The following is a 25,564-nucleotide window of genomic DNA, read 5'->3' on the forward strand; positions in this document are numbered from 1 at the left end:
GAAATAAAAACAGAAAATGCTGGAAACCTCAACAGGTCTGGCAGCATCTGTGGAGAGAGAAACAGAATGAGCGTTTCAAATCGATAACCTTGCATCAGAACTTTCGACGTTAAACTGAAACACGAACACTTGTTTCTCTCCACAGATGCTGCCAGACCTACTAAATCTCTACTGGTGTTTCCCCACGTAAGTCACCTAATCACCCACTGTCCTGCCATTTAATAGTTATTTTCCCATTCAGCTATCTAATTCTCTCTTTAAGGTAGACTGCTTCAACAATGGTTTGTGGCAAAGAATTCCAAATTCTCACTCCCTCTTATTAGGCAGTCCCTCAGGAACGAGGATGACTTCCTTCCACTCCTGAGTTGTGGGTCCTTAGGTGACTGAATAGTCCAATTCTGGATCCGCACACTCTGCCACAGGTGACATTTGATGAGGCGAGTGGATGAGATGCTCAAATTTCCGAACGCTCCTTCTGCTGTTTGCACTTGGTCGCTGCGTGGGCATGTCAACGTTGTTCCAACTGGCTGGCACCTTCACGGATGCTTCTTCTCCATTTTGGGCAGTCTCGGGCAAGAGATTCCCACAAATCAGCGGAGATGTCACATTTTTTCAGGGAGGCTTCCAGGACATCCTTGTAGCATTTCCTCTGCCCTCCTGGTAGCCTCTTGCCATGATGTAGCTCAGAGTAGAAAGCTTGTTTTGGGATACCTTCTGTATAAAGGCATTCTTTTTACCTGCCCTTTAATTCTTTGTGCTTCTCCTTTCTTCCATTGTTAGACCCATTTACCCTCCAGGAAGCAACTGATAGGCCAGATTAGCAGCCATTATAACCATACTCCTGAATCCAGACTATCCAGGAGCAAAGCCATGGGAAATTGGGCTAGTTGTGCGTGTGTACATCTACCAGTGATCAAATCTCAAGGATAAAATAAATTATAAAAGTGTTGCATTTCACTCCTGTAGTTTATGGTGTTGTCAGAATCGTTTGAATAGATTACTGCCTTGTAATCCACTCCCATTTATCCAGTATCCTCTAAATAACTTTGAAGGCAGCAACCAGTTCAGTGTACACATGTCCATCTCCCACCCTGGTTTCCTCCCAAAGGCCTGAAATGTTTTGGTCACATGGGATTTTCCATCGCTAAACCAATCAAAGATGATTTACAGTCTCACATGATCAATTTATCAGAGCCTATGTGACTAAGTGCAGACACAGACATGAACTCTACGAGTGTATTTCTCTTTACCTCTGACAGGAAACGGAGGCCCCAGTAGAAATAACAGAAATTGCACATCTGAGACCAAATAAGGTGAATTGCAGGCAATTTTCATTCACAAACTAGTATTTGTTCTTCCCTAGTAATTACCATTAGTTAAGTATACTAAATGTTATAGTATTTGTCAAGGAAAGATACATTGTGAAGAAATATTTCAAATGATTTTTGAGTACTCTGTGGCAGTACGAGATCAAAGCCTATATTAGAATAGGAAATTGTCAAGTGAATGGATGAACAGTGAAGCGTCTCTGATTAAACTTGAATAGCCATAATTCTCAAGGTCAGATACAAACTAGCAGTTCAATGACTTCAAAATTAGCATCTGGGGAATTTCAAAGTTTAGCACATTGAATGTAGTTGTAACCATTTCCTCTCTGTCACTCAGATTCTCCCAGTACTAAAAGGTTGAATGACACTTTTAATACCTCCAGTGTTCCCCTTTACCCCAAGAGAAATTCCAGCGAGGAGTGGAATGCAATAGCACAGACGTTTTCTGATTTTTCACAGCCTCCAAAGCAGGTAAGTAGATTTTAAGACATCATTCTAAACCTTTTGTGAGCCAATTTGAGAGAAATGTACAGTCTTATATACAAACAGACAATTTATGAGACAGAAGGGTTTCAAAAATATTGGGAAGGGCTTTGGCACCATATTTTACAATTAAAGGTTATATTGACAGAAACAGACATACTGTATACTTCAATAAGAATATATCTGGTCCTTTCACAAGGCTGGAAGAAAGCAATGTATCCTGAACAAAGCATCAATTGCCAAGGAAAATATAATGTAAAAAAAAGTGTTCATAAATCCAAGACCATACCTCTCAAAGTGGCATGACAGGAGAACATAGTTTGGAATATACCTTAACAAATAATTGGCAATTAAGATGTTTTATAAAAAAAAATATATTGAAAAAAAAAGCCCTGTGTGAAGTAATCATCTATTACATTTACATTTCAAAGTGTCAAAAATGGTACTTCTTACATTACAAGCAGAGTACTTACTTCTAGCTGTCAAACCAGGGACAACTGGATTCACATGCAGCTGCTAATCTACAGAGAAACAGTGAGCTTCTAACTGACCATAGGACATGTGAATTTACATTCATTAGACTTTGTGGACTTAAAGGAATGGGCCATTTTACATGTAGCTCCCACCTTAGCAGTGGAATAATACATTGTGCATTGCATGTTGTATTATAACCTGCCATCATAAAACAGTGCACACTTTAACTTGCAGTATTGATGCTACTGTGTTGGATAACTAAGGACCTGCCTTTTCCCATTACTTTAAAATCTTTATTTTTAACCTCCTATTTGCCTCAGAATCCCCATCATGTCCATCAGATATTAGTTTATGTTCCTGCACTCTCTACTGGTTTCCAAACTCAATAAATACCTAACTATGGTACTTCAATATTAATTCCCACCCCACCCACTTTGTTTTTGGTCTGGGTTTGTCTCCCTTTGTATCCTTATACATTGTGAAATTTAAATCAAGCCATAGGTAGCATTTTACAGTTAGTATTACATTTCTTTTGGGATGTCTGCCATGAATATTTCTATTCACAATGGTCCCTGTACAATCTGTATTTATTTTTAATTCTCCATTATCATCAGAGTTATTATTTCCTTTTAAATCTGTATTGACCACTTTGCCTCTCCATGGAAATACCTCCCCCACTTTCATAAAAATTCTGAATGTTTTATTGTCTGTTTATAACTCAGGCCATAGGAGACTGCATGCTTTATTAATTCACTTCCGCTGTAATTCTATATCACCCTCACCTAGGTTAAAACAATAAAATCAGATCTTCCTACAAAACCTGTTGTGAGAATGTAGCTCTAATCTCAACTTGAGTGTTAGCACCCTTACAACACAAATACATTCCTTTAATGCACAAAAACCCAGCAAGGAAAGTGTCCCAAAGGTGGCTAACAAAAGAAGTCAAGGAATGTATTAGAGCAAAGGAAGAAGTGCATAAAATTGCCCAAAACATGGTAAGCCTGAGGATTGGGAGCATTTTAGAATTCTGCAAAAGAGGTCCAAGAAAAAGATTAAGAAAGGGAAAATAGAATGAGAGTAATCTAGAGAGAAACATAAAAAGAGACTAAAAGCTTCTATAAGTATATAAAAAAGGAAAAGATTAGCAAAAACAAATGTGGGTACATTACAAGCGGAGTCAGGAGAATTTATAATAGGGAATAAGGAAATGGCAGAGAAACTAAACAAATACTTTGTGTCTGTCTTCATGGAGGAAAAGACTAAAAACCTCCCCGAAAGAATGAAGGGACTAGTGTACATGAGGAACTGCAAGATATTATTAGTTAAAAAAAAAGTACTATAGAAATTAATGGGACTTAAAGTAGATAAATCCCCTGGACCTGATGATCTACATCCCTGAGTGTTGAAAGATGTGGCTGTAGAGATAGTAAACGCATTGGTGGTCATCTTTCAAAATGCGATAAACTCTGGAATGGTTCTTGCAGATTGGAAGATTGGTCGGAGAGAAAATGCTAGAATCTAAAATAAAGAATGTGATAACAGGACACTTAGAAAAATAATGGTAGGATTGGGCAGAGTCAACATGGATTTATGCTTAACAAACATGTTGGAGTTTTTTGAGGATGTAACTAGGAGAATAGATATGGGGGAACTGGTGGATGTAGTAAAATTAGATTTTCAGAAAGCTTTCGATAAGGTCCCACACAAGAGATTAGTAAACAAAATTAAAGCACATGGGATTGGGGGAATATACTGGCATGGATTGAGAACTGGTTAATGGACAGAAAAGAGAGTAGGAATAAATGGGCCATTTTCAGGTTGGCAGGCTGTTACTAGTGGGATACCACAAGGATCAGTGCTTGCACCCCAGCTATTCACAATCTATATCAATGATTTGGATGTGGGGATTAAATGTAATATTTCCAAGGTTGCAGATGACACAAAACTAGTTGGAAGTGTGAGTTGTGAGGAGGATGCAAAGACGCTTCAAGGGGATTTAGAGAGGCTAAATGAGTAGCCAAAAATTTGGCAGATGGAGAAATGTGAGGTTATCCACTTTGGTAGGACAAACATAGAGAGTACTTAAATGGTGAGAAGCTGGGAAGTGTTGAACTTCAAAGGGACTTGGGTGTCCTTGTTCATGAGTCACTGAAAGCTAACATGCAGGTACAGCAAGCAATTAAGGAGGCAAATGGTATGTTGACCTTTATTACAAGGGGATTTGAGGAAAGATGTTTTACTGCAATTATATAGAGCCTAGGTGAGACCACACCAGGAGTATTGTGTGCAGTTTTGGTCTCCTTACCCAAGTAAAGATATACTTTCTATAGACTAAGTGCAAGGACTAATTCCTGGGATGGAGGGATTATCCTATGAGGAAAGACTAAATAGACTAGGCCTTTATTCTCTGGAATTTAGAAGAATGAGAGGTGATCTCATTCAAACATACAAAATTCTTACAGGGTTTGACAGGGTAGATGCAAGAAGGATGTTTCCCCTGACTGGGGACCAGAACCAGGGGACACAGTCTCAGAATAAGGGGCAGGCCATTTAGGACTGAGATGAGGAGGAATTTCTGAATTCAGAGTGTGGTGAATCTTTGGAATTCTCTGCCCCAGAGGGCTATGAAGCCTCAGTCATTATGTTCAAGACTGAGAGCGATAGACTTCTACATATTAAAAACATCAAGGGTTGTGGGAATAGTGCAGGAAAATGGTGTTGAAGTAGATCAGCCATGACCTCATTGACTGGCAGACCAGGCTCAAGAGACTGAATGGCCTACTCCTGCCATTTGGCCCATTGTGGCTGTGCCAGCTCTCAGAGCGATCCATTTAGTCCCACTTCCCTGCTCTTTCTGCACAGCCCTGCAAATTTTTCCTGTTTTAAGATCCAATTCCCTTTTGAAATTTACTATTTAATCTGCTTCTCCCACCCTTTCAGGTAATACATTCCAGACTATAATAATTCAATGAGTAAAAACATTTTTCTGATTCTATAACTCTTCCGTGTCTTTTTTGCCAATGATTTTAAATCTTTGTTCTCTAGTTACCAACCATCCTGCTAATGGAAACATTTTCTCCCCGAATCTAAACTTTTCTTTTTGCCTTTTGGTGGGCAACAAATGCTGTCTGTGCCAGTGTGTTCATGTCCCATGAGAAGAATTTGTTTAAAAATCAATTGATTTCCCACCAAATCTTTAACAGAAATGTAACAATCTCCACCCCCCCCAACATCTTTGCCCCAGGTCTAATTTACCAACAAATTCTAAACTATTCTCATAAGCTAAGCTCATTATTGGCTTTTCTTTAAGAACATTACACTCTGTAAAGCTTTTTCACAATATGGAACATCTGAACAGGGAATACATTATTTTCCTATTTTTTAAATGAATTCTCAGAATGTGGGTGGCACATCCTGAAGGCATGGTCAACTGCCTTGAACTGCTGCAGTCCATGTGAAGTTGCTCCCATGGTGCTGTTAGGCAGGGAGTTTCAGGAATTTGACATGTGCATATGAATATATGTGCAAGTCTGGATAGTGAGAGACGTGGAGGGAAAGCTGGAGGTGATGGTGTTCCCATGCACGTGGTGTCCTTCTAGGTGGTGAAGCTTACAGATTTGGGAGTTGTTGCAGTGCATCCTATAGACATTACATATGGTAGCCATGTTGTGCTGGTGGATGGGCTTCATTCGCCTACTCTAACATAAACATGATTAAAATCCATATTGTAATGTAGAAGCCTACAACATAGTTCAGCTACACTCTTCTAAATTCTTCTTTCTACTTCAAATCATTGAAAGAATTTAGCTGAACTCATAACCCTCAATATCTGAATCCTGTCAGTTCTACTCTTCATTTAATTGAGACTTTCCATATTCCCCATAACATTTTATCTTGGCCTATAAAACCAATCTTTCCATTCTCTCTTTATATTCCAGATTTTCTTCCCTTGCCCCCCCCACCATTTGTTTTTTTTTAGGTCTTCCTGTACTATACTTTATTCATACTCATCTAAGGGGAAGGCAATCTGTTCCCACCTTAAAGGAAAGCAGCTTAGTAGGTAATTGCTATAACTGCACTTTGCCACTGGCTCACTCAGTGTGATCTCATATGAACTGTTGCACTTGGCTGGTTGTGTATGATCTTGAAAAATGCTGCCTACACACTTGGACAGGTTCAGAGGAAATTTGGAACGTATGTTTTGTGATGGAAGAACTTCCAGAAGTAAAAAGTGTGCAGCACCACGCTCATTGTGCTATCTTCCTACAACAGTTTTAAAGCACATTTATTTTGGCTATGCTGGATCTCCTATGCTTTAATGACCTTGGTCGTTTCACCTCCATAAATATAGTAATATGAGTAGATATTCAATTAGATTATGGAACACCATAAGGCAGTCTGTCTAGATCAAGAGACAGAACTTCTGGTAGTTTGTCAAAATCAGAAATTTACAGGCCTATCAATGTGTTGTTTAATAAATCTGAAAAGATTATGCTTAACCTACCATGCCCAGGAGATAATAGCTGAGAGGATCTATCTGGTAGATTCTGCACAATGTGTAAGGAAGTATCATAAGAATTAAGGCTTGATGACTGTGACAATAGTTGCTTTCTACTATATATTTAGAGCAGAGTCCTTTGGATGACTTCTCTATGCCTTCAGATTCAAGGATACATACAAAATTAATCCAGTTACCAAACTCTCCGTGTATAGAATGTGAACCTGGTTTTGGATATTTGTACATCCACCATTTGAATTACAAATATGCAACATGAAGCCATTTCAGGAAAGGCTTTGCTATGTCAGTACATTCCAAAGCTGTTACAATGGAGCAATGCAAACCAAGACAACAGGAGCATATTATGTTGAACCCCAGCCTTAATTCCATCATGAAAGTTGTGTAGGTCCCACTTACTCAGTTTCGAGAGACTGAGCTTAAGAATGAATTATGAACACTTACAGGGACTTCTATTAAGCAATTAAAAAAAACAGATGTTTGCTAAATGACAGTGTATAATTGCATACCATTTAGTAGGAAAAAAATCCTTGCAGAATCATTGTTTGTTGGGTTAGTGTAAAATATTAGTATGCAAAATATCTACACTATTTGGAACAATTATCCTATACTTACCAAAATATATTTATGGCAGTTTTCCCCAAGGTGGCCTGCTATTGGCAAGTCTGTTTGTACTACATGAAAGCCCTACCTTTTCCATTACTTGACCAAAGCAACAGCCAAAGTTCCACTGGCATGTAGTTAACATAATGACCATTTGTGATGAATGCCAATTATGGTAACAAATTGGAACTAGTTGCCAAATAGTAGTTCAAGTCTCAAGATACTAATTCAACCAATTCCTCCATGTTGGACCCAATTAAAATCTGAAATAAGCTCGACCTATGGCCACAATATGAACTTTTACTATTTATCTGCTTTTCTATTCTCCTTACATCTGTTTCTCATTTTTAAACCCAACCTGAATTAGCATCTTCACTGTCTACAGATGGCCAGTTCCTACAAAAGAATGGAGCTGAGGATCTGCGTGAAGTTAGGAGCTCCTTGTTCCAAAAAAACTTACATTTCAAACTGTAAAACTTACCAAAAGATACTTATCTATATGAGGTAGGCTATTTGATAAAATGGATTTACCAATTTATAGAATACAAACTATTTCAATAATGAGCTAGAAATTCTCCTAATCCTCCTTCACTTGCTGATTTAAAACAGCTGTTTCAAATGGAAACTTTCAATCAAATTAAGTTATCCTTCATATACCATTGGTGAACACTAGTATTGGCCAAGTACTTTTATAAAGTGAACAAAAATTTATTTAATTCAAAGCAATTAAAAGAGAAGTTTCTTGTTAACTAGAGGCCAATTCTCCAAGGATACTACAATCAGGGACCCTCACCCACATTGGGAAATTGCATGCACACTGCCCATGAGTTTACATCCATGGGATTTTAATGGATGGATAATTCTGGACAGTACACCTGCATTTCATGTTTATGGATGCTGAGTGAGGCTCCCCACTGACAATGTGCATACAGAAAATCAGACTAAATTTTGTGTGTAATGCACTGCCACTCTCCTCCCTTATATAGATGGTGTCATTGGTTGACTTAGTTGTCTATAGACAAAAATCATTGTTTAAGAATCTAGAATTTTAAGTTATGATTGGCACAACTGTTTAAAAACCCCATCGACAGTAAAACCATGCTGGATCTCAAGCTGCAATTTACTTGAGTAAAGCCCCAAGATTATTAGACTACTGAGAATCCTGTTAATGGCTTTTATTACAGTACATGTTTGTTACATTTAGGAAAAGCTATGCTCATCCTCCAGTGAAAGTTTCAAGATTCCTTATCCACTTGCTTCAATGAAATATCATGGCCAGTTTACAGAATCTTCCTCCACTTCTTTCTCCCAGTTATTATTTAATCCTCAGCTGTCAGCGATTAAGTTGCCAGAGGTTTCCACATCTAATCCTATGCCTAAAACTGCCACTCAAGAGTTACTGTTTGAGGATGAATGTGATTCTCAGTATTCCATCATTAAAGGACAGATTTGCGAAATAGAGAGGTTTCTCAGTTTGGACCAGTTGAAGCACACACGGAAAAGGAAGGCCGACGAGAGCACAGATGAGTGTGTAATCAAGATAACACCAACTTAATGTCTATTCTGTTTGTATACAGTTTCAATTCTAGGAGACACTTTTTTGGGGAGTTCTTCTCTTGTTAGTGAACAGACATGTTAAGGTTAAAGATTTCAGATGCAAATTGGATTTGTTTCAGTTTTACACAGAACATTAAAGGATAACATTGCGCTGCCAGACAAATTTTAAAAACTAGGTAAAGCATACTGTTTTTAATTAGCTAGTTGGAACTTATAAATTAATCCACAAAATAACAACCATGATCTTTACTCAAATAGCTGTTTAATTTTCAAAACAAACTTAATTCTGACATTGACCAATTGGCAAGTCCGGTCTTTTTATTGGGCTTTAAGTGGTGGAAATGCTGAGGAGGCTGTTCCGCACCTGGTTCAAGTTCTGTTTCCAGGAGTTAAGACTATCGTACAACTGCTGCCACTGCTGTTTCCCAAAGGTTCTGTGTGTGGTGTGACTATAATGAGAAAAACAGTTAACTACATTTTATTGATTACTTACAGCACATTACAGAAATGTAGAACAAAGGTTTGAGAGTAAAGCCTATTTCAGGATCACTATGCTCAACTGTTTCATTCAGTTTATGTTGATACACAGCCTCTGAAATACACACCCTCAGAAATTCTGTTTACTTTCAATCAAGCTAGTCTAAATAGGTCTTTTGCCTTGAAACGTGAAGATTGTGGATTGAAGTCCCACTGCAGGAGTCACTACAATCTGTGGTGGATACTCAAGCACAGTGCTGGGGAGTACCCTATTTCTGTGGCACTAAGAACATTCTGTCTGCCTTTTCTGGTGGATGTTAAAGATCCCATGTTACTTATCCAAGGAAAAGCAGGGAGCTCTCCTAGTCAACACTCCTCCATCAACCAACTTCCAAAGAACATTAACTAATCATCCATCTCATTGCCGTTTGTGATCTTGCAGTGAATGTAGTGAGTGCCGTATTTGCTTACACAAAAAAGGGATTCAAAGTAATTGTCTGTTTAGATTTGGACTATGCATTAAGTTGTAGATGGTATCTAAATCAAATTAAAAATTAGTATGAACTAGTGTACATTATACACACAAAGGAAGAACACAGTTCAAATTCCACACCGATGAGCATTAGAGTCCTCATTTTTCAAGTTTATCTTTAAAGGTTTCTAGTTAAATTTTTGCTGCAATTGTCTAAAGGAGTTTGAACCTTTTAGCCAATAGACGCTGCTAGTTCAGATCATAAACATATCAGACTTGTGTTTTATATAGCTCATTCCTGCAGACTTGGCCTGAATTCATACAGATAGCGACTCAAACAAGTTATTGTCTTATTGGAATAAAAACAAGAAATGTGACCTTAAGTAACCAAGGACTAAGACTCCTGATATGCAGCTTATCCAAACCTAGACTATTTACACAGCAGCAACTACATTTAACATTTGATTGCATTTTGATTAAAATGGACTTTACCTTACAACTACCTTGCGTTGTGTTTGATCAATTTTGCAGTATACCATTTTCGTCCGAACAGCTGGAAAATTAAATTTTTTCCAAATGTTTAGAAATTCAAAAGATATACGATTTGTAAAGTTAACTTCTGAAAATATTTTGCATTCATTTGCATATAATACAGCTGTGAATTTCAAGCTATTAAACACAATATGCAGTAAGCCTAATTTAACCAAAAGACATTTGAACGGTGACTATCAGTTAAAAATAATCTAAGTACATCACAACAGATATGGGAACATAAACACTGGCAATTTTTTTTTTAAATCAACACTCTAGTGAGTATGGTACTGAAGTTGAAACAGGGCATGTTTAATGCTGCAGGTTGCCAAACTATTTTTGGTAAAAGTAACCATGTGTAAATGACTCGAGAGATAAATCCTGAACCCTAGCTGTATGCCACTGCTCTGATAAAATTGCTCATCCTTAAAAAGGGGGATTAAAGATGGGGAGCAGAGATACAGCACAACTAATTCATTGGCTTTAAAGCATCCTTTATGGCTAGATTTTTCATCAAAAAAAGTTTTCCACATGCAGAAAAGAGATACTCAATGGAATTTCTTTTTAACCATTTGTGAAGGATAGCTCGAAAACACAACTGAAAAATCTACATCCTTCTTTGTGCTGTTTGAGAGATGTGATCAGGCCCTATCTAAAAGCAAATTCTTTTACTCAGTAAACTCTGCACATGAAAAGAGAAAAATTATAAACTTAACTGGAAGTTTTGAATAACTTTTATTGTTCAGAAATAAGATTGTGATGTTTTCCAAGGATCTATTTTAAACACAATTTAACTTTTATACAATTATATAAAAGATTTAAAAACAGAATAATTCAGAAATACTGAGAAAGGATGGGAAAACAACTTGACATTGAGATAAAGGATTTTACAAACCCCTTGCCAACTTATTAAAAGCAATATCCTGTCTATTTGTGGAACCTCCTCATCTCTACCAAAACACATCCTGTGTTTATGATACCATATAAAAATAGACAAATTAAAACTGCAGGCTGTCCATTCACACAAACAAATTTTACGGTTGAGCACAGAACTCTGTGAAACAAGACTAAGCAACTTTAAGTGGTGTATCTGCAATATACGGACTGAAATCCTTTGTTCTTATAACATGCTGGCTATCTAACTGCCAAGTCAATTCCCATCAATTTAACAATGACAAGAAATTTTTGACATTTGGTTAGTTTCTGACTGCAATTAGCTGATTTATTTGGGGCATTACAATTCTGAACCAGAATTGGGAATTCCCCAAGTTCAAATTATTTATCACTTGTCTGCTGCAGCTTTCAAAGCAAGACTATTACATGATCATTTTTCTTTGCAAAAATCTAATGTTTAATGCTAGCAAGTAAAATCAGATGAAATAAAATATTGCAATATTTTCTAAACATAAGAAATGAGAGCCGTTCTAGTTTCATGCCAACATGCTACTGCAATCCTCAAAGACTTCAAAATAAACTTTTTTTTGGTAAGGCCCTCTTCTGACATACACTATCCTCCTTGATCAAAATGGTCCAGCTTAGATACATCTCCGTGGACAACCATCAACGCTGTTTCAAGAGTGATTTGCGACATATGTTTCATCTGTCTGGAATGTAACCATTCCTTAAGTAGTTTACCCTCCCTCTTAAAACACCCAAGTGAGACAGGCAAACACACCCTTCCCAGCAATAGTCTCAAAACATCTTGATTGCAAAGAATTTGACGAACAGGCCGGGCAGTGAATTACTTGATTTGAAAAATTCTATGTTTAATTTCCATATTTTCATCAGCAAGCAGCTCACCGAGGCACCAGGTCTAGAAATATACCAATATTCAGCTTAACTCACTTGCTAGCGAAAACACCACACAAAGGATAACTAAACTCCAGGGTGCAAAGGGAAGGGTGGGAAGGTTAGCAGTTCACTACATTCAACATCTGAGTATTATTACACCTTAGTCACTATAAAGCTTATAAATTAGTAAATTTGTACTGCCACTGCTGTCATAGATGAGAGACATTTTTAATAAATTCAATAGCGAATTTGATCACTTACCATCGATAACAAATGCTTCAACATCATCTTCAGCAATCTGAAGTTCCTGCTGGAGAGTGTCAAAGGAAATCTCCTTGTTGTCTACTGCCATTCCCATCAAGGTTAAGAGCCTCATCTTTGCTGTGTTCTGTTCATGAGAAAGTCCTGCAATCATGGAAAACTAGTTAGGCCATTGTTCCCAACAGTCATTGCTACATTCTTTTGGGGCTTATTTTTTACTGTGCATCATTTTCGATGTAGATAATTGTATGAAATTGGCAGTGAACAGTTTCTGCTTAACCATTATAATGTCAAAGTTTTAAACCATATGAAGTCTTATTTTTTTATTTACTTGATTTGACTGATTTTTTTTTTAAAAAGTAGTCATCAAGCAAACATTGGGGCAATAATTATACACAGATCAATACTAAACAAAAAGAAATTTATTGAACTACATTGCACATGTAATGTTCTATATTTGTACAAAATGAATTGAAATCAGGAATGATTTTGGACTAGGTCCATAAAAAATGAAATGATTAAGGAGCAATATCAAAACTTTTTCTGCATAGAACAGAAAGCAAACCTTGTACGCAAGTCTTCAATAGTGTTACAGCCAGTGTTCAAATTTTAATTAACATTGTCTCAAACAATGCAGTAATGGCAACAGAACAGTGAAAAACATAATTCAATTGAATGAGGTACACTAGGGCAAAACTCCAGCTAATGTGAATTAATGGAAAATTACACAAAAAAATCAAGTAGCACACACTATCCCTAATTAACAAATGCAAATGAGATACTGATGAACTTTAAGCAGGGTAGTGGTAATCAAACTAGGTTTATTGAAAGGGTACATGTCTTAGGGCAAAGCAGTTGACAACAGATTGTTACTTTTGGCCTATCTTGTCAACATTAATAAAGGCAAATTATGACTTCAGGAATCATGCCACCTGTTGGAGATAGTCTGTAAAACCTTATCCTGCACTTCCAATGCATTCGTGATCCATAAATATTAGGCTGCCCTTTTACTTTGTATCAAGCGTAAACTTTGTAAAATGCTAATTAATTCAGAACTGTAAAATCTCCAGTTACAGCTCCTGTTTGTACACAAGAATACAGGCAGCTTTTCAGAAACAGAGATCCTTCTGTCAGCCTCACACGGGTACATTAAATTAGTGAACAAATGGCAACAGTTCCCTGACATTCTCGCTCATGTGTACAGCCAATTGAAGAACCAATCTGTATCCTGTCAACATACAATAATTAAACAGCAACCTGTATACTTTTTTTTTTAAAAAAGATGCAAGTTGTAATTTCTTGCCAGAGTATCTCAGCTGGAGACAGGTGGATCACATATTTTGAGCAGTAACTTTATTCAAACTGCTGCAGTGTTGGTGCTCAGAAAAAGGAAACGCTAAGTTAGATTTACCTAAAGCGAGGTAAGGTGAGCCAAAGGTGATAAGTTGTGAGGACTAAACTCAGCTTTCCCTTCATTTCATGCCTAGTTGTTTTGTGAACACTAATGCCTGCAGGAAACTACAGGAATGTTTTTAATACAAGAAGAATCAAGCAAAGTAACCACCCAGATTAGTGTCAGGTAGAGACAGACAGTTCTCTCACCCTTGTATAAATCATACTCCTCCACCAGGTCGTTCTCACAGTAGATTCACTATGGAAATAAAACCAGGTAATATTGCATGGTAATGTAGCAGTTCAAGGGTGCATCATGTGATGGCATCTGCCTTTACCTTTACTGCCACTTAGCAGCTTCTCATCTGTTTCACATCATCTCAATTGTGCTCAGTTTATACAACAGTAGAAGATATTTAAAAGGAGGAATGTAAATGTTTGCCAATGAGTTCATGGTTTAGCTGACTAAAACCCAATTGAAAAATTTGCCTTGTTACTAATATCAGAACAACTCAGCTGAATGCCTGCTGCATAATCATTTTGTAGATCTCCATTATTCTACCTATAATCTACCAATTTCACATTAAAACAAGTGTTTGCATTCTGCCTGCCCCTCCACCTCCTAATTTTCTAAGTACATAAACTAATACAAACAATTGTATATAAAATGGCCGTCACAGTACAAATCACATGGACAATGGTGTTCTGTTCCATCCCATGCAAATGAATGAGTCAGGTCAAACGTTAGCAGCCCAACAGCAAAGTTCTCGTGAAGAGAGGGACAGGAGAAAGAAACAGCAGGCAAAGAGACCCTGTACAATGGACCCAGAGGAAACATGTCAACTCCTGCGGTGCAAGAAAGGGTCTATTGACCAATACATTCACTCAAACGCTCCAGCTGTGGGTTAGAGGTCTACTGGCATAAGGTAGGGGCATAGTATGAAACAAAAGGAACTCAAACTGCCTAAGGAAACAAGCAGCAATAAGCAGAGAGGAAGGGTCAAGTTCTAGTTTTTGGAATATGACTAACCCTTGTGGGCTTTATAGCTTATATTGTTACTGCCACTGTAAGGGTAACAGGTTATTACATAGAATTAACAGAACAGGTCATTTAGCCCAACTGGTATTTTGGTGCTAGTATTTATGCTCCATATGAGCACCCCACCCCCACTCCACCTCCTTCATCTAACCTTATCTGGATAACCATTCTCTCATATGCTTATTTAGCTTCACCTTCTAGACATCCGTGCTATTCGGCTCAGCAACTCCATGTGGTAGCAAGTTCCACATTCTGACCATTCTCTGAGTAAAGAAGCTACTGGTTAAGTCCGACTCTATGGAGGCAGCCAATTTGAAAAGATTAAATTCCACAAAAGTTACACACAGATTTTTTTATATTTAAAAAAAATCAAGGCTGGGCTGCATTGGTAAGTAGGGTTTATAAAACAGTTTTAAAAGCCTTGATAAAGCTTCTCTAGTTACATTCACCTTTCTTTAAACAGATGAAAACTTTCTAAAACATTTATTCAGCTTATGCAGTGTGCTCCTGATTATTCAATTTTTTTTTTAAATTAACAATGTGAATGGAAATTGTTTCATGTCACAACTAATGTAGTACCAAAAGAAAGTCAAAATCAGGTAAACTGAGTTCAGAGTAGACCACGTATACACAATTCTGTAAATGCCAAATGCACCAAAACCCACCATTGGGGAGCGCATATCTCAAGTGCTCAAACTAACCAATCTGAAAGTCAATTGCTACCACTTGTATCGCATTGCAAATTCAGTAACTAGATCAAAGATATTCCTAATATTCTCAAAATTTTCTTACAAAACAGATCTTACTGTTGCCAGACTAATTTCCAAGCATGAACTATATTAAAGAGACATCAGATGCACACAGCATTATTTCAAGTACGAAGTTTTAAAAAGCATCTCATTTTCTGCCAAACAGATTTGCTTATTACTGTTATGACAAAATCCTAATGCAGCAATAAAGTATTCTGCATCACTAAGCAATTTCTGCATTTGTTAAACCCTGCCATCCAAAAACAAGTGCAATATGGAAATCGCATCTTAATACAAATAAGACACAAGAAATCATTGCACCTTTTAAACAGTCAATTACACAGCACTGTGGGAGTGCTGAAGTGTTAATTACCACTCCCTCCTGCAGTGTGTAAATAAGGAGACTGCTGACACCAACACTCCCAGGCCTAAGCGATGAAGCAGATTATCAAGTTCATGGAATAGAGGGTGATAGATCTTGAACAGTTTTCTGCAGCAAATCATTGAGCACATCTTTGCAACACTCCATCACTCTACTGTTCTGTACAAGTTGGAACTACATATATTTAATCAGATCCCTCTCTCGAGTATAGTTCTTGATAAGTGGACATAAACCCTTCCTCTACATAAACAGAAACGTCAAGAGTCAGCACAGTAAATGCAGCCACCGACACTTTTAAAGGTTAGAAGGTTAATGCTAAACATAAGTTTCCCCCGAACCTGCTGCATAATGAGAATTTACAGGTCGAGGGATGCTGCTGGGTACAATTCCATCTCACAAAATGACCAAACAAAAACTGACCCTAATGACCAATGGATTCCTGTCCTGGAAGACTATCCCAGTTTCAAATAGGCAGCTCTTTTTCATGTAATATCTGAAAACATTATGGAAGATTTCTAACGATGTTTCAAAATTTATTTAGTAAAATGCAACAAAGAACAAAGCTGAGATTACAGCACGTCAATAAATCAATTAAATCACCATATGCAGAAATTCACCATCCAAAACACATTCCTATCCTAAAGAGACCCTCCATCAACTTTAGCCAGCATTTTAAAGTACGATGTATTTGAAGATATTTATTATAATATATTAGCATTTGTTCACACTCATTTAAAGGGAGGTCAGAAAAGACCTGGCTTTTGTGTTAGACATTTAAAGGATGAAACATTATGCAATGTCCCCACATAAGAATAAGAACATATTGTTTTTAAGTAGAAGATACAAATAAAGTTGAAGTTATTCTTTCCTCTCCTATTTCCAACTTGTGTAGAGTTAGTGCTCATTTAACCAGTATGATGGCACCGTGCAGATACAGATCAGCCAATTTCTCACTGAATGGCAGAAAAGGCTCAAGGGGTCAAATGGACGATTCGTATTCCTACTTTCGGGTCTGGTCCCAGATAAAAACTTTTTTCACGTTGTTAAAACAATGATCCCTGAAACTACAATGTAAAATTTTTATTCTCCCTATCTTGTAGCATCTGCCAAGCCAGTAATGTATGCTCTGAATTTAGCGCTCTCCACCTAAAAAATGTAATCTACACAGTGAATTGCCTGCAGATAACATGGCCAGAAAAATCTGAACCTTCCAGACAGGCATTGACATAAAACCACATGTATGCATCATGTCACAGTAAGCATCTAGTACCTTACACCACCTCACACCAAACTTAGACGATCCGATAAAACTTTGTCTGGAACGTAAGAGGAGCATGAGCCTGCTCCGCCATTCAATACAATCATGGCTGATCATCCACTTCAATTCCAGTTTCCTGCCCTAACCCTCAATTCCCTTAGTTTCCAAAAACCTAATAGATTAGAATCCTGAATATACTCAAACCTGAGCATTCACAGCTCTCAAAGGTAGAGAATTCCAAGGATTCACAACCGAGTGAAGTAATCCATCTTCCTAAACCACCCAGTAGTGAGGAAGAAAATAAAATGCATTCTGTCCAACTATAACATTGTTCTTAAACAAATTCTTGCTATAATTTGAAGGAATGAAATCTCACCTAGTGAATCGATGAAATCTTTGTTATTCTGGTAGAATTTGACATAGGCTGCTAATTTTCCACTAACAAAAATAGTCAAGAGCTAGACAGAAGACAGATGCATTGGGTTAATATAAATTCCAGTATGAAGTAACAAACTAAAAAAAAAAACTTTGGATGCACAATTAAAATGCATATATTTATACAGACTGAGGAATGCTCTGCTAAATACGCAACAGAAGCTAAGGAACAAAATCAGCAAGAGTTTGGCAAACTGCCTGAATACTCTCACTGTGAGAAAACTGTAGTTAATCAGAAACATTTCTCAAATGGCTTCTATAAACAGTTTATTTATTCTCAACAGTCAAGGATCGATACACAAAACTATATTATCAGGAGTCAGTAATTCACTAACAGGCCTCAACTTAAAAATATAACTTTACAAAAAGTAAGCCATTTTGTGACATTAAACAATTATAATTTTTAAATATAAATAGAAAACGCTGCAAATGCGCAGGAGGTCGGGCAGCATCTGAGGAGAGAGAAACAAAAGATATTGTTCAGGTCGATGACCTTTCGTCAGAAGTGATGTGGACCATGAAAACAGAATCCTCCCCCTCCCACTCCAAATTCTTCTCCAGCAGCAGTCTTTAAGCCTGGCAACCGGGCAGGCAACACACAAAGAGGACAACTAAAGAAAGAGGGCCTTAAGGGCAACCTGTGTTGTGGTGGAGGACGTTGGTATGCTTCTTAATGAATGAATACTTTGCGTCAGTTTTCACAAAAGAGAGGGATGATACAGACATTGCAATCAGGAGCAGGAGTGTGAAATAGATGACGACATTAAATAGTGAGGAAGCATTAAGGGGTTTAACATCTTTGAAAGTGAATAAATCCCCAGACCCAGACAAAAAGGCTAAGGGAAACAAGAGTAGAAATAGCGAGGCTCTGACCATCATATTCCACTCCTCTCAAGTGTAGTGCCAGAGGACTGGGAGACAGCTAACGTACCATTGTTTAAAAAGGGAGAAAGGGATAGACAGTGTACTACAGGCCAGTCAGTCTAACCTTGGTGGTGGGAAAATTATTGGAAAAAATTCTGAGGACAGGTTAAATCTTAATTTAGATAGACACGGGTTAATCCAAGACAGTCAGCATGATTTGTTAAGGGAAGGTTGTGTATGACTAACATGATTGACCTACTTGTTACCTCCTCAAAAAATTCAATGAGGATAGTGCATTTGATATAGTCTACATGGACTTCAGCAAGGTTTTTGATATGGTCCCACATGGCAGACTGGTCACGAAAGTAAAAGCCCATGGGATCCAAGGCAAAGCTGCAAGCTGGATATAAAATTGGCTCAGACAGGAAGCAAAGGATAATGGTTGGTGGGTGCTTTTGTGATTGGAAGGTTGTTTCCAACAGGGTTCTGCTGGGCTCAGTACTAGATTCCTTGCTTTTTGTGTTATATAATCAATGATTTGGACTCGAATGTCAAGAGTATGACTCAGAAATTTGGATACTCAATCCCGAGAAGTATGATGTAATGCATTTGGGAAGGGTTAACAAGGCAAGGGAATACACAATAAATGGTAGGATACTGGGAAGTGCAGAGGAATAGAGGGACCTTGGAGTGCATGTCCACAGATCCCTGAAGGTGGCTGGACAGGTGGTCAAGACGACACATGGAATACTTGCCTTTATTAGCTGAGGTATAGAATATAAAAGCAGGGAGGTTATGCTGGAACTGTATACAACACTAGTTAGGCCACAGCTGGAGTATTGTGTGCAATTCTGGTCACTGCACGATAAGATAGATTGCACTAGAGACGGTACAGAGGAGATATACGAGAATGTTGTCTGGATTGGAAAATTTTAGTTATGAGGAAAAATTGGATAGGCTGAAGGGTCGCAGACCTGAAACGTTAACTCAGTTTCTCTCTCCACAGATGCTGCCAGACCTGAGTATTTCCAGCACTTTCTGTTCTCATTTGATAGGCGAAGATTGTTTTCTTTGTAACAGAGGAAGCTGAGGGAAGACCTAATTGAGGTGTATAAAATTATGAAGGTCTAGATAGGGTGGATGGGAACGCCCTATTCCCCTTGGTTGAAGGGTCCATAATCAGGGGGCACAGTTTTAGGTTAAGAGGTTGAAGATTTAGAGGGGATTTGCAGGGAAATTTTTTCACCCAGAGGGTGGTGGGGATCTGGAACTCTCTGCCTGAAAGGGTGGTAGAGGCAGAAGCCCTCATAACATTTAAAAAGTACTTGGATATGCACTTGAAGTGTCGTAACCTACAAGGCTACGGGCCAACAACTGGAAAGTGGGATTAGGCTGGATGGCTGCTTGTCAGCCAGCATGGACACGACAGTCCAAATGACCTCCTTCCACACTGTAAATGTCTACAAACCTTCGGAACTTCTGGTCGTGTCTGCAGAGAATGGCATCTATTTCCTTAGCTGTACTGTCTTCTATCACTACCACATTCCTTTGCAGTCCTTGTTCTCACCCAGTCAGCAGGTACCTTGTACCTGTTGGCCAAAGTCAAGGGTCGAAGTTCCTTCATCACTACATCCTGATCCCCATACATGTCTGACTCGCAGTCACACCCACCTGCCCATGACCATTGGCCAACTGTAAAGTGCTCCTTGACCTAAGGAGCGTGACTGCATTCTGGAACAAACTGTCCACCTAACTCTCCCCCTCCCCCATGCCCTGCAATGCCTGCGGTTCGGACTCCAGCTCAACAACTGGGCTGAAGTTCCTCGAGCAGCAGACATCTACTGCAGATGTGGTTGTCCAGGATCACAAGGCTCTCCACAAACTCTCTCATACTGCAACTGCAGCACACCACCTGTCCTGCCATGTCTATTTAACCTTCCTTATTTAGCTACTAATTTAGTAAAGTTTCCTAACTTACAACCAAAAGAAAAACACTCAACAGCTAGAGGTAAAACAAAAATAAAAAGCAGCATCTCCTTCCCTCTCTGCACCAAATCCCCAACATTCCCAGCATTCTGTTTCCCAAGCACTCAGTTCTCTGATTACTCTGTGCAGCACTCAAAGTGTTTATGACTTTCGAATTTTGGATTCAAAACACTGATACCAACACTCTTGACTGCGCTTGATAACAAAAGGTTCAGTAAACATGCCAAAACACCTCTTGCGCATGTGTCAAGATGATGATTTGTACAGCCACTGCTTTAAAAAAGGGAGGTAGAGAGAAAGCAGGGAATTATAGACCAGTCAGCCTGATGTCGGTAGTGGGGAAAATTCTAGAGTCCATTATCAAAGATTTTATAGCAGAGCACTTGGAGAACAGTGGTAGAATCGGACAGAGTCAGCATGGATTTACGAAAGGGAAATCATGCTTGACAAATCTACTAGAATTCTTCGAGGATGTAACTAGTGGAGTTGATGAGGGGGAGCCAGTGGGTGTGATTTATTTGGACTTTCAGAAGGCTTTTGACAAAGTCCCACATAAGAGATTAGCGTGTAAAATTAAAGCGCATGGGATTGGGGGTAGTGCATTGCAATGGATAGAAAATTGGTTGGCAGACAGGAAACAAAGAGTAGGGATAAATGGGTCTTTTTCCGAATGGCAGGCAGTGACTAGCAGGGTAGCACAGGGATCGCTGCTAGGACCCCAGCTATTCACAATATATATTAATGATTTAGATGAGGGAACTAAATGTAATATTTCCAGATTTGCAGATGACACAAAACTGGGTGGGAGGGTGAGTTGTGAGGAGGATGCAGAGGCGCTTCGGGTGATTTTGACAAGTTGAGTGAGTGGGCTAATGCATGGCAGATGCAGTATAATGTGGATAAATGTGAGGTTATCCACTTTGGTAGCAAAAACAGGAAGGCAGATTATCTGACTGGCTATAAACTGAGAGGGGAATATGCAGCGAGACCTGGGTGTTCTCGTACACCAGTCGCTGAAGGCAAGCATGCAGGTCCAACAGGTGGTAAAAAAGGCAAATGGTATGTTGGCCTTCATAGTGAGAAGATTCGAGTACAGGAGCAGGGATGTCTTGCTGCAATTATACAGGGCCTTGGTGAGGCCACACCTGGAATATTGTGTGTAGTTTTGTTCTCCTTATCTGAGGAAGGATGTTCTTGCTATAGAGGGAGTGCAGCGAAGGTTTACCAGACTGATTCCTGGGATGGCAGGACTGACGTACGAGGAGAGATTGAGTCAATTAGGATTATATTTGCTGGAGTTCAGGAGAGTGAGGGGGGATCTCATAGAAACCTATAAAATTCTAACAGGACGTGACAGGGTAGATGCAGGAAGGATGTTCCCGATGGTGGGGGAGTCCAGAACTAGGGGTCATAGTCTAAGGATACGGGGTAAACCATTCAGAACTGAGTTGAGGAGAAATATCTTCACCCAGAGAGTGGTGAACCTGTGGAATTTGCTACCACAGAAAGCAGTTGAGGCCAAAACATCGTATGTTTTCAAGGAGGAGTTAGATATAGCTCTTGGGTTTAAAGGGATCAAAGGATATGGGGCGAAATCGGGAACAGATTACTGAGTTGGATGATCAACCATGAGCAAAATGAATGCCGGAGCAGGCCCGAAGGACCGAATGGCCTACTATTTTCTATGTTTTATGGGACTGAGAAAGCTCAAAGTGGTCCACTGACATTTTACAGCATTCAGACCAGTTCAATAAGATCTAAAACAAAGTTGAAGGAATTGTATTGGAGCCTCAAGGTGGTAAGCAGATACAACCATAGCTTGGTCACGAGCGTGCAGTAGTCCAAACATCAGGTTATTTCCAGCCTGATCTGAATGGGCTCGAACAATCAATGCAAGATATATGACAGAAATCCCAGATTTTGGCCTGCAGTCCAAACTCAAAGAGACATCAAAACTCCTGCTCAGATTAGAGTCTCTTGATAGTTGATAGTTTCTGCCTCAAACTTTCTGCAATCTGTTGCCTTAATGCAACAATCAATTCAAGCTATGGAGAAAATAATTTAATGTGCTGCATTTGAAAAAGAAATTCAACAGCATGTGGGAATTGAACGAATGCCCAGTAATCCTACTCACTTCAATGCTCCCAGGGTTATAACTAAAAAGATCAAAAGAACTTTTTGGGATCCATCCAGTAGTCGCAGTTGTACATGACAGAGCATTGTGCTGAGTGTTATTAAAGAGCTTACCGGGCTCAAGTACAACACTAGCAATTCAAGGAACACTCCATTAATCTTAATCAATGTACCTCTATTATTACCACTCACTAAGGAAGATTACATCTGCCATTATAGACACCTGTAATAAAAGATGAAACGTAAACACAAAGGCCTTTCCTCAACACACTTAGTAAGATTATGTGGGATAACTTGAATTTCTATTGTTGCTCGGTATGGGAAGGAGAAGTGAGCAAGAAAGACTGCAGTTGGACCTAGCTCTTGTATCTAGTAGACTCACGTGCTGTTTATAGACAAAATGTCCACCATCAGCACAAAGTATAACTTGGCTTATGTGGAAAAGGATGGATATTCTGCTTAAAACACAGTTGGTTTTTCACTTCACACTCAGGATTTCAGAGGACTGCTGGTAAGCTGTAGCAATTTGACAGAATGCTTTGTCAGTTTTCCTTTTCTAACAATTTATACAAGTTAATTTATATAAAAATCTCCTTTAACTGGTGCATAATGAACAGGATTGAAGGACAACCAGGCTTTGTTATGTAACCTATCCTCAATGGTCAGACCACTCACATCATGAATGAGCTCCCCTTCCAGGAATCGAACAGGTTTCAAAGCAAGAAGATGGTCAAAAAGAAATGTGTTTTGATCCTTCAACGCTCTTACAATGCATCTGTCAGAAAGAAATTCAACAAAATATTTACTCGTTTCCGCAGCAAAATACTCCACTTAGCTACACAATACACAATCATTTTGCTAACCTGTTACAGCGTTAAGTGTACAATTTGGTGGCATTTGGGATGTTTTTTCGTAGATCAAAACTACTTGAAAGGTAATATTCAAGTAGTTCAGATAATGCACACTGAAACTAAACATAAATGACTTTACCTGTGAGCATCAACTCTTGCCTGCGAAGCATTGTCTTCCGTGTAACTCCCCAGCAATTCCACCATAATTTTAGCTGCAGAATCACTGTCAAAAAAAAGTTTGAATGATTTAAATATGTAGCTGATAAAGAACTAAAGAGTCTTCATTTATTTAATCATATTTAGAAAATGATGTTCTGATCAAGGTGTTTAAAATGATTCAATAGAGTAGATACAGAAAAGCTAATTCCTCTGGGGATGGATGGGGGTTAGTGGTTAGTATCCAGAACAAGGAAACATGATCTTAAAAATTAAAACCTGGCGATTCAGGCTGAAATCAGGAAGCACAAAGGACGGAACAAACTCCAAGAGGCTGTGGATGCTGGATCAATGGAAATTTTTAGGCCCGAGATCGACAGATTAACGGGGGATAAGGATTAAAGGCGGGCAAACGGAGCTGAGGCACAGATCTGTTATCACCCATTTGAAAGGTGCGGAACAGGTTTGAGGGACTGAATGGCCTAATCCCGTTTCTGTATCAGCAAATCCCTGGTCGCACTGCTTGCAGTAAATCAGAAAATGCGTAGTTTTACAACAATAGAAATATTTACCATGCAAAAATAAAAGGCTACTCTTCTGCTGTGAAAAAAGTGCTTCCTTTGAACACTACAAAGCCTAGTTTGTATTAAGTAAATAATGCAACAGTTTGTAGAGAGGGCTATGTAAAAGTTGCAGAAATTCTGTCTCTAGCATTGCATATTCTTGGAGGGTTGCCTTGCCTTTTATTTTGAAATTTGATGAGAAACACCAACAGGAAAATGTATGCTTTTCAAAATACCGTTATATTCACTATAAAAAGTCAATGAGAATGTTGCTTTAGAATAGTACATCTTAACCAAATTAAGAACTGATCTGTTGTGAAATTTGAACAGACCTCCTTAAATCTTTACTGTAATAATGTGCTTATGTTATCTGAAAATCTTTTTTTCTGTTAATTCTGTATTACTTGGTCATTTTAGTTAATAGTGGTCCCATGTAGCTTTTGCCCCACTTCACTAAGGTGACATTTCCTAACTGCCATCACACAGCCACTTTCATTTAAGATTTTAGGATTATTGATAAATCCAGGGCAAAAATTAAATTAAATTTTTTTTGTGTTATGATCTGGAATACACTGTCTAAAATGGTGGCGAAAGCAGATTCAGTAACTTTCAAAAGGGACTTTGATGTACACTTCCAAAGGAGACATTTGCTATGTGGGGAAAGCAGCAAGGGAGTGGGACAAAATGGAGAGACAGTACAGAAATGATGGGCTGGTTATATCATTCCATTTCATTTCCACTGCTGCTTCTCACCCTGCCAGCAGTTTGCAACATAAAGCAGTTACAAAATGCCAGTGTGTGCGTGCTCAGTGCGTGTCAGCTAGGAACAGGAGACCATTCAGCTCCTCGAGCCTGTTCCACCAATGAAATCATGGCTAATCTGTGACTTAACTCCATACTGCCTACTCCATGGGCCTTTGGCCCATATCCCTTAATACATTGAGTTAACATTAATATATCAACCTCAGATTTAAAAACAATTGACCCTGCATTAACTACTATTTTCAGAAGAGACTTCCAAACTTCTACCACCCTCTACATGTCAAAGTGCTTCCTAACTTCAATCCCAAATGCCTGGCTCTAATTTATAGGCTATGCCCTAGATTCCCCAAAGAGCGGAAATAGTTTCTCTCCATCTACCCCATCGGTTCCCCTTAATATAATCGGAAACATTGATCAAATCACCCCTTAAGCTCCTAAATTCCAGAGTTGTGTAATCTCTCCTCTTAATTTAACCCTTGGAGTCCAGTTATTGTTCTAGGA

At 38.6% G+C, this 25,564-nt stretch overlaps 2 protein-coding genes across 3 annotated transcripts in view; one reads left to right on the top strand and one right to left on the bottom strand.

Annotated features, from left to right (window-relative positions):
* LOC137376918 (coiled-coil domain-containing protein 73-like) overlaps positions 1 to 8,959 on the top strand; it is a 34,071-nt gene extending 25,112 nt beyond the window's left edge. The window contains exons 6-7 of the mRNA XM_068045873.1: positions 1,666 to 1,799; positions 8,609 to 8,959. Of these exons, the coding sequence (XP_067901974.1) occupies positions 1,666 to 1,799; positions 8,609 to 8,959 (485 nt within the window). The remainder of the gene's footprint in view (positions 1 to 1,665; positions 1,800 to 8,608) is intronic.
* A 244-nt stretch (positions 8,960 to 9,203) lies between these two features.
* The window catches only part of eif3m (eukaryotic translation initiation factor 3, subunit M), a 48,490-nt gene continuing 32,129 nt past the window's right edge, over positions 9,204 to 25,564 (bottom strand). For both annotated transcript variants that reach the window (XM_068046589.1, XM_068046590.1), the window contains 6 exons: positions 23,722 to 23,805; positions 23,407 to 23,506; positions 17,690 to 17,771; positions 12,494 to 12,637; positions 10,403 to 10,463; positions 9,204 to 9,410 (listed from right to left, as the gene is read on the bottom strand). In XM_068046589.1, the coding sequence (XP_067902690.1) occupies positions 9,290 to 9,410; positions 10,403 to 10,463; positions 12,494 to 12,637; positions 17,690 to 17,771; positions 23,407 to 23,506; positions 23,722 to 23,805 (592 nt within the window). In that variant the 3' untranslated portion in view covers positions 9,204 to 9,289. The remainder of the gene's footprint in view (positions 9,411 to 10,402; positions 10,464 to 12,493; positions 12,638 to 17,689; positions 17,772 to 23,406; positions 23,507 to 23,721; positions 23,806 to 25,564) is intronic.

The sequence above is a fragment of the Heterodontus francisci genome, chromosome 14, assembly GCF_036365525.1.
Source record: "Heterodontus francisci isolate sHetFra1 chromosome 14, sHetFra1.hap1, whole genome shotgun sequence".
NCBI classification, from domain to species: Eukaryota; Metazoa; Chordata; class Chondrichthyes; order Heterodontiformes; family Heterodontidae; genus Heterodontus; species Heterodontus francisci.